Genomic DNA, 12,487 nt, shown 5'->3' with positions numbered 1-12,487 from the left:
GGGCTGTATAGACATTTTAACAGTACTGGTTCTTTCAATCAATGAGCATGAAATATCTTTCCATTTATTTTTGTCTTCTTCAGTTTCTTTCATTAATGTCTTGTAGTTTTCAATACACAGGTCTTTCACCTCCTTGCTTAAATTTATTCCTAGGGATTGTTTTCTTAATTTTTCTCTGATAGTTCATTCTTAGTATAAAGAAATAGAACAGCTTTTTGTATATTGATTTTGTATCCTGCAAATTTACTGAATTTGTAAGTTCTTACAGTTATTAGCAGTTCTAACAGTTTTTGATGGAGTCATTAGCGTTTTCTATATCATGTCATCTGCAAATAGTGACAGTTTTAGTTCTTCCTTTCCAGTTGGATGCCTTTTATTTATTTTTCTTGCCTAAGTGACTGTCTAGGACTTCCAATACTATGTTGAATAAAAGTGGTGAGAATGGGCATTTTATCTTGTTCCTGATCTTAGAGAAAAAGCTTCCAGCTTTTCCCCATTGAGTATGATATTAGCTGTGGGCTTGCATATATGGCCCTCATTATGTAGAGATAGATTCCCTCTGTACCCAGTTTTTTGAGGGTTTTAACCATGAAAGGATGTTGAATATAGTCAAAAGATATTCCTACATCTGTTGAGATGATCATATGATTTTTATCCTTCTTTTTGTAATGTGGTGTATCACATTGACGGATTTACAGATGTTGACCCATCCTTGAATCGTTGGAATAAATCCCGCTTGATCTTAGTGTGTGGTCCTTTTAGTGTATTGTTGAATTTTGTTTACTAATATTTTGTTGAAGACATTATATCTATATTCATCGGGGATATTGGCCTATAATTTTCTTTTCTTGTGGTGTCCTTTTCTGGTGTTGGTATCAGGATAATACTGGCCTTGTGAATTGAGCTTGGAAGAGCTCCCTCCTCTTATATATTTTGGAAGAGTCTGAGAAGAATTGGTATTAATTCTTCTTTAAATATTTGGCAGAATTCATTAATGAAGCCGTCTGGTCCTGATTTTTGTTTGCTGGGAGGTTTTTGATTACTGATTCAATCTCCTTATCAGTTATAAATCTATTCAGAGCTGGTTCTTTAAAAAGATAAATAAAATTGACAAGCCTTTAGCTATACTTACCAAGAAAAAAAGAGAGAGAACTCAAATAAAATTTAAAAAATGAAACAGGAGATGTTACACCTGATACCACAGAAATACAAAGAATCATAGGAAAATATTTTTAACAAATATTTTCCAACAAATTCCACAACCTAGAAGAAATGGACAAATTCCTAGAAACATACCACCTACCAAGACTGAATCATGATGGAATAGAAAATCTGAACAGAACAATTACTGTATGTTTGTCTGTTTCTCCCATTAGGTCTCTTAATATTTGCTTTCTATATTTAGGTGCTCTTATGTTGGTGCATGAATATTTACAAATGTTACATCCTCTTGTTGGACTGACCTCTTCATCGTTATATAATACCCATCTTTGTCTCTTCTGACAGTCTTGTCTTAAAGCCTGTTTTGCCTGATGTAAGTGTAGCTTCTCCAGCTTTCTTCCGGTCTCCATTTGCATGGAGTATCTTTTTCAATCCTTTTGTGTTCAGTCTGTGTGTGTCTTTAAATCTAAAGTGCGTCTTTTGTAGGCAGTATATAGATGGGTCTTGTTTTTTAATTCATCCAGCTACTCTATGTTTTTTGTTTGGAGAATTTAGTGCATTTACAGGTAAAATAATTGTTGACAGGTATGTGTATATTGCCTTTTTGTTCATTGTTTACTGGCTGTTTTTGTAGTTCCACCCTCTTCCTTTATTCTTCTCCTACTCTCTTCCTTTTTGTTTTAATGACTTTCTTTAGTGGTATAAATATACTTATATTCCTGTCTGTTTACCTTTTGTGTGTTTATTGTAGGTTTTTGCTTTGTGGTTACTAGGAGACTTACATATAACATCTTATATCATGAGGTATAAACATTAATAAATTTCTGGTTTTCTCTTGCTAATCTGTCTTTTATTATAGGGGTCTGACGTAAATTGACGGAAACTTAACTTTTTAAAAAAATTTTATTTTATGTTGGAATATAGTTGATTTACAATGTTGTGTTAGTTTCAGGTGTACAGCAAAGTGATTCAGTTATACGTATACATATATCCATTTTTTTTCAGATTCTTTTCCCATATAGGTTATTACATAATATTGAGTAGAGTTCCTTGTGCTATAACACTAGGTCCTTGTTGATTATCTGTTTTATATATAGTACTGTGTAAATGTTAATCCCAAACTCCTAATTTATCACCCCCCACCTTTCCCCTTTGGTAACCATAAGTTTGTTTTTGAAGTCTGTGACTCTGTTTCTGTTTTGTAAATAAGTTCATTAGTATGATTTTTTTACATTCCACATATAAGTAATATGATATTTGTCTTTCTCGATCTGACTTACTTTACTTAATATGATGATCTCTAGGTCCATCCATGTTGCTGCGAATGGCATTACTTCATTCTTTCTTATGGCTGAGTAATATTCCACTGTATTTATGTACCACGTCTTCTTTGTCCATTCCTCTGTCGATGGACATTTAGGTTGCTTCCATGTCTTGGCTATTGTACATAGTGCTGCAGTGAACATTAGGGTGCATGTTCTTTTTTTTTCTGGTTTATCCCACTTTTAATAATATTAAGATTAATTAGGAACTTCAGGTGGTTTCAGCCTAATCCCTCTATTATTAAATTCCCAATCAATGTTTCATTTAATGGTTTTAGCATCCATTCGTTATTGTTACCAAATTTCATTATTTCATTTGGGGTTGCAACACAGCAATTTTCTGATTTTAGCATTTTTTGTGCACTTTTTATCTGGAATTCTATAAAGAAGAATATGGATAACTATTTGGTTATCCTGAAATACAGTTTGTACAGGAAAGGCAGGAAAAATCTTGATTATTCCTCTTTACCAATTTTCATTTGATGACCTAGCATCCTCCAAAGGTGATCAATGAGTTGGTGGCTTTTGTTAGTGTTAGAAACTCAGAACTTTTGTTGATATATTTAAAGTTTTTTTTATCCGTTGAAGGCATTATTCTTTTTGATATTCAGATTGTTCCATCTTAGGTCAGTGGGAGCCTTCATAATATATTTTGTTTTGTGTATTTTTATTTATTCTGGATTATTCTTTTTGTAAAGTTTTTATTGGAGTATAGTTGATTTACAATGTTGTGTTTCAAGTGTACAGCAAAGTGAATCATTTATACATATACATATATCCACTCTTTTTTAGATTCTTTTCCCATATAGGCCATTACAGCGTATTGAGTAGAGTTCCCTCTGCTATACAGTAGGTCCTTACTAGTTATCTATTTAATATATAGTAGTGTGTATATGTCAATTCCAATCTCCCAATTTATCCTTTCCCCACCTTTCCCCCCAGAACCATAAGATTGTTTTCTACATATGTGACTCTATTTCTGTTTTGTAAATAAGTCCATTTGTATCTTTTTTTTAGATTCCACGTGTAAGTGATATCATATGTTATTTGTCTTTCTCTGTCTGACTTCACAAAGTATGACAGTCTCTAGGTCCACCCATGTTGCTGCAAATGGCATTATTTTGTTCTTTTTATGGCTGAGTAATATTCTGTTGTATATATGTACCACATCTTCTTTATCCACTCCTCTGTCGATGGGCATTTAGGTTGCTTCTGTGTCCTGGCTATTGTTAATAGTGCTGCAGTGAACCTTGGGGTACATGTATCTTTTCGAATTATGGTTTTCTCTGGATATATGCTCAGGAGTGGGATTGCTGGATCATATAGTAGTTCTACTTTTGGTTTTTTAAGGAACCTCCATACTGTTCTCCCTAGTGGTTGTGCCAATTTGCATTTCCACCAACAGTGTAGGAGGGTTCCCTTTTCTCCACACCCTCTCCAGCATTTATTGTTTGTAGACTTTTTGATGATGGCCATTCTGACCAGTGTGAGGTGATACCTCATTGTAGTTTTGATTTGCATTTCTCTGATAATTAGTGATGTTGAGCATCTTTCCATGTGCTTTTATGGCCATGTGTATGTTTTCTTTGGAGAAATGTCTATTTAGGTCTTCTGCCCATTTTTGGATTGGGTTGTTTGTTTTTTTTGATATTGAGTTGCATGATCTGTTTTTATATTTTAGAGATTAATCCCTTGTTGGTCGCTTCATTTGCAAATATTTTCTCCCATTCTGTGGGTTGTCTTTTCATTTTGTTTATGGTTTCCTTTGCTGTGAAAAAGCTTTTAAGTTTAATTATGTCCCATTTATTTCTGGTTTTATTTTCATTACTCTAGGAGGTAGATCCAAAAAGATATTGCTGTGATTTATGTAACAGTGTGTTCTGCCTATGTTTTCCTCAAAGAGTTTTAAGTATTCAGTCTTAAATTTAGGTCTTTAATCCATTTTGAGTTTATTTTTGTGTATTATGATGTTAGAGAATGTCCTAATTTCATTCTTTTACATGTGGCTGTACAGTTTTCCCAGCACCACTTAGTGAAGAGACTGTTTTTTCTCCATTGTATATTCTTGCCTCCTTTGTTGTAGATTACTTGACCGTAGGTGCATGGGTTTATTTCTGGACTTTCTGTCCAGTTCCATTGATCTTTATTTCTGTTTTTGTGCCAGTACCATACTGTTTAGATGGCTGTAGCTTTGTAGTATAGTCTGAGGTCAGGGGGCTTGATTCCTCTAGCCCCGTTTTTCTTTCTCAGGATTGCTTTGGCTATCTGGGGTCTTTTGTGTTGCCATACAAATTTTTAAATTTTTTGTTCTAGTTCTGTGAAAAATGCCTTTGATAATTTTATAGGAATGGCATTGAACCTATAGATTGCCTTGGGTAGTATAGTCATTTTGATGATGTTGATTCTTCCAGTCCAAGAACATGGTATATCTTTACATCTGTTTGTGTCATCTTTGATTTCTTTCATCAGTGTTTTATAGTTTTTCTGAGTACAAGTCTTTTGCCTCCTTAGGTAATTTTATGCCTAGATATTTTATTCTTTTTGATGTGATGATAAAAGGGATTGTTTCCTTAATTCTTCTCTCTGATCTTTCATTATTAGTATATAGAAATGCAAGAGTTTTCTGTGTATTAATTTTGCACCCTGCAACTTTTGTTGGTGTCTCCCAACAACATTTTTATATCCAGCTTCTGTTAAGTAGAAGTGAAATATAAAGGAAAATAGATTTATGGGGAACCTTGTGCAAAGGGGCTTGTTATGAATAACAGAAAATAATCCTCTCACCTCTATCACTCATGAAATTCCAAGGACTTTAGAAGCTCTGTGTGGGGAGCCAGGGAAAAAGACCAAATATATATTTCTTACTGTATGTTATGGCAAGTACCCTCTAAAGTAATATTCACTTTTCCTAAAAGTGAAGAAAAAATAGTAATATTGATGCCAAAAACTCGGCCTCTGTGCCCTGGTGCCCAATTGAATCTCAGAGACAGAGTTTTGGGTGAAGTAGAAAAGAATAGCTCTATTGCTTTGCCAGGGAAAGGGGAACACAGTTGGCTCCTGCCCTTGAAAACCATGGGTCCCAACCTGGGAGGATTTGGTGAGGACTTTTATAGCAATAGTTCAGGGGTGAGTTTGCCGATAAGACTAGGGTGTGTGCAGGGCCTGCACTCCTTTAATCTGGTCTCAGGCCATCTCTTGATGAGCTTCTATGGTTCCTTTAATCTGGCCTCAGCGGGTCTTCTCTGGAATGAAGAATGCTAACATCTTCCATTTGTTGGGGGTTTTAGTTCTGTAAAGAGCTTAAAGATACTGTTGTGTGTATCCCTTGAGGTGAAACCAGGATCCTGCCCCAAGGCTGCAGTATTGTTTCTTGGCTGCTCCTCCCTTGTCTCTGCATCCCCTCCCTTCCGTGATTAGCAACTGTTTGAATCTGCCCTTTGGGACTCAGGGAAGGTTATGGAGGCTGGAGTCTGTTCTCTACAAACAAGGAACAGGGGACGCAGAAAGGCTTTCACACCCAGGAGCCTCCAAAGGGTCCTGCTTGGTTTCAATATTTTTTAGGAAATTGCCAATACACAAGATACCTATTCTCCTTTCTTTATATCCCAAGTTGATACAATCACAAACAGACCTTTAAGATAGTGTAGGAAGCATCATATTAAGATGAGTAAAAATATAATTGTAGGGGAGGAATAAGAATTTTCCTTCTACCCTTCTGAGTTCTTAGCTGAAACCCCTATAATAAAAGACAGATTAGCAAGAGAAAACCAGAAATTTATTAATGTTTATACCTCATGATATACACATGGAAGAAACCCAGGGAAGAGTGAGTACTCAAAGAGGTGGCTTTAGAATTCAGGATTACATACTGTCTTAATAGGGAGAGAGGAGGAGGGATGTAGGCCTCTTAGGGGAGAGTAAATGATTTTAGAAAAGATGAATGGGCCCGTAGAAGACTAGCTGAGAGGAGTGATAGTTTGTAATAAAGCTTGTCTGGGTGTAGAGTGGACTTCTAGTTTCCTCTCCTGTGATAAGAGTTAATCTTCTCTGGTTGATGAAACTTTAGGGGAGTGGGTAATAACACTCAAGTTCCTTCTGGAGGGTCTTCTGGCAGATAAGGGGAGTTCAGAGAAAGCCTCTCCCTGCATTTGCAGCTTTCTAAGTTCCTACTGCTCAAAATAATCAATATACCAAAGTGGCATATATTAGGCTGGCATATTCTGCAACCTCTTATAATGATAATAGATTTTTAATAATAATTTGTTAAAATAGCTAAAAGAGAATCTAAAAGAAGGAGAAAAAGTTGCAGAAGAACTTACATTAATTTATAATGTAATCTAGGAGAATTGAGTGGACCAAAAAAACATAAGCAATAGAGAAAAATGTTTAAACAACTATGAGTAAGCAAAGTTAAAAGTTAAAAAGAAAAAGTGGAGAGAGAAGAAACTCCTGAGAAAGAATATAAATCAGAACGAATTTGTATAGTGGTAAAAATAAAAGTAAAGCATTTAAATCCACAATTTTTAAAATAAATTTCCAGTAAGGTGAAGCATATTCTCACACATCCACCAAAGGACAAAAACAGAACTGTACATTTCTAACTAGGTCCTCTTGGTTCACTTCCCAAATCCTGAGATCCTTGAAGGGGAAGGGAATCAAAGGGCAGAGAGTTGGGTTTTTGTTTCTCTCCATGGCCTGGGCCTAGCTGCCATGTATTCTGTATAAAACGTGTGAAGGTGAGAAACAAAGTTTTCAACAGAAAACCACAAGTGAACATGGTCTTCCAGTCCACCAGGGAATCTTGCACACACCTAGGAGCACAAAAGCAGCAATCAAATTCATTTTTAAATCAGTCTTCAACATTTATATTGTTGGAGTTATTTAGCTACTTTTAGCACTCTACAGTCTTTGAATATAGAACTATTTTCTTATTTTTAAGTGTAAATATTTTACTTAGAGCTATAGCAGATATTTAAATGACTAGAACAGATGAATTGTATTTGCATATTATTTCTATATTGCTGAAAGAGTTTTGTAAATGAATTCAGCACCATGGTGTTCAGGGACTAGAAAAAGAAACTTGGGAACCAACAGATTATCATCAAGATAAAGGTACATATTCCCCAGGTGGCAAATTCTACCTATTCTAGCTTTTATTATCCTTAGGATAGTGTTCTATTTATTTCAGGAGTACAGAAGTTTTAATTGGATATGTCATGTTTCAAAGACAAAAGAAATGCCTAATTCACTCTAACAAACTTGTTAGTCACTGTTTATACCAAGAGGATTTCTACTCTACAGAGAATAATATTGTTTTCTTTTTTCTTTGTTGATAAATCAAAGTTTCATATTGACCTACAGCAGCCAAGCATACTTTAAAGCAAAATCATCTCAGACTAACACAGATATGTATCCTTTTAGCTTTATGCATTCTTTTTGCCCCCTTTTTGATTCTTTGAGAAATGTGTATTTCAAAAATAATTCAGTAAGAAAATATTAAATTTGTCACCGTAATTTATCTTCTAAGAAAAAAATATTTATAGGTTTTAATGTATTTCAATTCTAATAATATTAACTGAATTTTATGATTTTTTTTCCTTTAATGTTGTTATGTTGCTTATACAGTTTTGCTTGTTTGAAGGGGTTTTATTAGTCAAATGCCTGGGCAGTGTAGGAATGATTTGTAGGAACAACTTTACCCATTACCTGGGTTTCTATTTGTTATAAAGTCAGTTTTTCTGGAAATGTGATTTTTATGCTTTACTCTGCCCAGTGCACGATCTTTTACTTTAAAGAAAGGTGGTGGTAGGGGCTGTTACAGTTTCAGTCTACCCTAATTCTGTTACTGTTTGCTTTGTTCAGCAATCACTCTGATCCTCCTGGCAGGGAACAAGATCCAGAGAACAAAACTAGTAGTGACTGTGTAGATAAAAAGGCAGTGAATTCTGCTTTTAAGGCAAAGGGGAACGGTCTACAAAAGAATGAAAATGGGAATAAAAGTACAGCATTGTTAACCTGCAGATCTGTTATACCTTTGAAAATCTTACACTGCAAAAAAAGAAAGGGACACTACAAAGATACATAATTGTGTGACTGAAAATCTTGAAAAAGGTCACCATTCAGTTACTGGCCAAATACTTGACAATAAAATAGACTACGTTTTTCATAGTTGAGAAACCATACACCCCTTTTGCTTAAAATGACAGGACAGTGTTTCAGCAGTATATGAGGTACCATAATATATTATTTATTCTCTGCCAGAAGAACTCTTTAGATACGGTGAAGATGATGGGGTCAAGAAGAGTACTCCAGAGAAGAATTGGAAAGAAATGTCGGAGCAGACATTGCAGAAGGTAGTCTAATCTTTATGATATTGAGCTGAGCAAGTTAAATCTGAATTTTAACATAAAGGATTATATTTTAAAACGATGCCTCATGAACTTAAACCTTGTGTGAATCCTTAATTTAAATTCATAATTCAAAATCATTGGCTTACAAAAATGGGGTTAAAAAAATCAATGTTAGTGAAGTAAATGTGGAAACACGCTTGTGTTGACATAGGTTTAAAATATTTTCAAAGATAAAAAGAATGATAACAATAGAAAGTATAAAAATTTACCCTCTATGTGTTTATTAGGTATAACTTAACTATTTACTTTAAAATAGAACTTGAGACTTTCTCTGTTACGTTTCAAAATGCATACAGATGTACAATATTTGAACTAAAAAAAAGCATAGTTTTAACTTTATGCAGTAAAATGGTAATATGTTTATAATTTTAATTTTAAACTTGAAAATTATACATGTCTTATCTCATTTTAGATAAAAATTTATGCCCATATGATTTGGTATAGCTCTCCCTGTTTTAATAGAACCACTCTGTATACACCCTATACTCACTTTACAACATGGCTATCTTTAATAGTAAAATGTTGTTTAAAAGTCTTAACATTTATCTTTACAATTTTGTACTTAATTTACATTTTTGTATATAAATAACATTGTCATCAATTTCAGTTAAGTGGGCTTGGTTTTATTTTAATACTTTTTGTTACTGTTATAAAGGAAATATTCTTAGAAAAAGCTGGCAGTGTACAGATATATAGACAAAAACATTAATGTAGCTACTTACATTTTGTATGTCTGTGAATTGATGCATAGGAAATCTAGTGATATACAGCAGATGATGTGATTGCTTATACTCCTAACACTTGCCATACGCTCAGGTAACAGAGGCCGTCATCTCATTATTACTGAATGACACATATCAGTTTCATATTATAACATAAAGAACAAGAAATGCTCATGTTCATTTATCTTAAGATAAAATAAGTAATTGAAATAATGTATGTACTACCAGCTAGAACATGATACAGTTTATAGCAATTTATCTTTTTTGTTTCAGAACAATATTCTTTTTTGCCAGGTTTTGTATAATTTTTATTTCTGTGGGTATACTGTACTACACTACTACTTACTACGTTAGGGTAGAAACCTAAAGAAGTTTATTATTTCATTCCAACTGCCATAAATGATATGGAGGAGGAAAGGAATTTTTCCTCTATTCTTTTAGGTTCTCAGATGAGATGACCCCTGTAATAAAAAGACAGATTAACAGGAAAAAACAAACAGAAGTTTAACAACAGGCATACCTCCTGTATACATAGGAGATGCCCAGGAAAATTGAGTAACACCCTGAAATGGTCCAAGCCGTCACGTTATACACCTTCCTCAGCTAAAGACAAGAAAAGATGTCGGGGCTGGGCAGTCAGTTACTACTCAGTTTGCAGAGCCTCTCCTGTGTCTGCCGTTTCTTAAAAACAACCAACTCAAGATAAGACGTATGTCAAAGAGACATTTTGGGGGTGGCAAAATTCTGCTCCCCTTCATTGACTACTACCATAGTAGATCCAGAAAGCCATTTTAAGCCTTAAAAGCCAACAGAAATTGTTTTCATTGGACCATGTGTCAAATTAGTGTACTAATTTGTCACTGTTTTTTTAAATATTAACCTAATGCAATTGTATGAGTCATGATTTAACCCCTTTAGTTGAGTTCCCTTATTTTAGAAGAATATATATGAAATTCATTCAAAATGGGTTTAAAAGACAGTAAAAACATGAAAACAATATTTGTATAATACATAGTAGAAATGAAACATATAAGTAGATCCTTTTTAAAATAATGTCTTAACATTTCACTCTGTTAAGGGATAAGTTGTGTCCCCCACCCAAATTCTTACGTCAAAAGTCCTAATTCCCTGTATCTCAGAATGTGACTATATTTGAAGATGGAGGTCTTTAAAATTTTAATTAAGTTGAAATGAGGTTATTAGGGTTTAAGCCACCCAGTCTGTGTACTTTGTTATGGCAGCTCTAACAAAGTAATACACAAACTTTAAAAAGGTCAGGTGTTTTATTTCAGTTTTGAAAGGAGCCATCTTTTTGGTAAATTAAATGCTCAGTACTGGACTTAAGATGATCTAATAGCACACAAACCAAATGCCTTTAACAATTCCTCAGACTTTCATTTTCAAATATATATTGAAATTTTCCTTTCTATTTTTGGAGAGGTGAAATCAGTTTGACAATTTTTTGAGAGTATACCTTGAATAACACTTTAATATGTGCTATGGACTTTCCCTTATCAAATTCTTTAGAAGTAGTATCTCTGTTGTCCTCCATTTTAAACTTAAATGCAAATAATTTTGACCAGTTCTTATGATTAAACATAGATTCACATTAGGCAGTTAACAGACTTTAAACATTTTAAACATAAGAGACTTTAAAAAGGTACTTTTCCATTGGTATCTAAAATTTTCATGAGTTGTACCCAATCTTAAAATAAAAAAATAATGCCAATTTCCAAAACTGAAATCTCAAATTTAAGATGTTTGTTACATTTCTTCATTATGTTATATTTTAATCAAAAGTATAAAGTTGATTTAATAGCTAATTCAGCAATATTTAGTGCAAGTAATTATATTTTAGCTCAAGTAATTTTATTAAGTAGCTGTTATGATTAACAGTAATAGAGACAATAATGATAATGATGATGATGATGATGATGATGAACCGTTTAGAACTTACCGTTTACTGAGAATTGTGGTATATGATCATATTTAATGCTTGTAACCTGCAAGATAGCTGTTACTATTCCCATTTCACAGATGAGGAAACTAAAGGTAAAGTAGGTTAAATATTTTACCAGGTAAAGCAATCAGAGCTAGAAGTGAGATCCAGACCAGGCTCAAAATTCAATTTCCCCTAGACTGCACTGCTTCTTACTAATATGTTTATATCCCCACTGTCAAAATCATTTTTTTTAAAGGTATAATTGTTTATTTTCATAAAATAATTTTTAAAAATACAGTCCCTTCTATTCACTCCACGCTGGAATCTAACATGCTAAAATATTTTAAAGTGTATTTCTGAAAACTATGCTGTTTGGGGCAGTGATTAAAAACCACTGAGAGAAACCAAAGAGAAAAAGGTGATATTCTTTTTCTGCTTGTAGTATTTTTTAGTAAATGGAGACTATAATTTGGTGATAGAGTGATTTGGAAAAAGTAAAAATGTTCATGTATTCCTGAACACTGTATTTTTTGTCACATTATCCAGCTCTTCAATAAAGTATTTGCATTGAGAAGGAACAACAGAATTTGTTTCACAGAAATATACAGAAGTCTACAATATTCTGGTAAAAACTCATATACCTCTATTTCAGGTCAAGAGTAAGCCCTACAAAGACATAAGTCCAACAGTAGGGAGTATATCATACTATGGAAAAAAGTGATTAAAATTAGCTGAGATTCTTCATATTGTGTTGGGAAATATCCATGTCCCAGGGCAGCATAAACAATCGGTAAATGACTGTTGAATTAAATGAAGGGGGTTGAACTCACAAGAAGACTAAGGGTGCAGAAGGATCAGAGGTGACTGAAACTCACATTAGGAAACAACTTAGATCTTCACCATCATGAGTCAAGTCCAGTAAAATGGAAA

At 33.7% G+C, this 12,487-nt stretch overlaps 1 protein-coding gene across 2 annotated transcripts in view; it reads left to right on the top strand.

The window, feature by feature from the left end:
* The window catches only part of CNTLN (centlein), a 354,675-nt gene that overhangs the window by 221,377 nt on the left and 120,811 nt on the right, over positions 1-12,487 (top strand). For both annotated transcript variants that reach the window (XM_059924674.1, XM_059924673.1), the window contains exon 14: positions 8,745-8,836. In XM_059924674.1, coding sequence (XP_059780657.1) covers positions 8,745-8,836 — 92 coding nt within the window. The remainder of the gene's footprint in view (positions 1-8,744; positions 8,837-12,487) is intronic.

The sequence above is a fragment of the Balaenoptera ricei genome, chromosome 6 (assembly GCF_028023285.1).
Source record: "Balaenoptera ricei isolate mBalRic1 chromosome 6, mBalRic1.hap2, whole genome shotgun sequence".
Lineage (NCBI taxonomy): Eukaryota > Metazoa > Chordata > Mammalia > Artiodactyla > Balaenopteridae > Balaenoptera > Balaenoptera ricei.
This window is presented reverse-complemented; position numbering and strand designations above follow the sequence as displayed.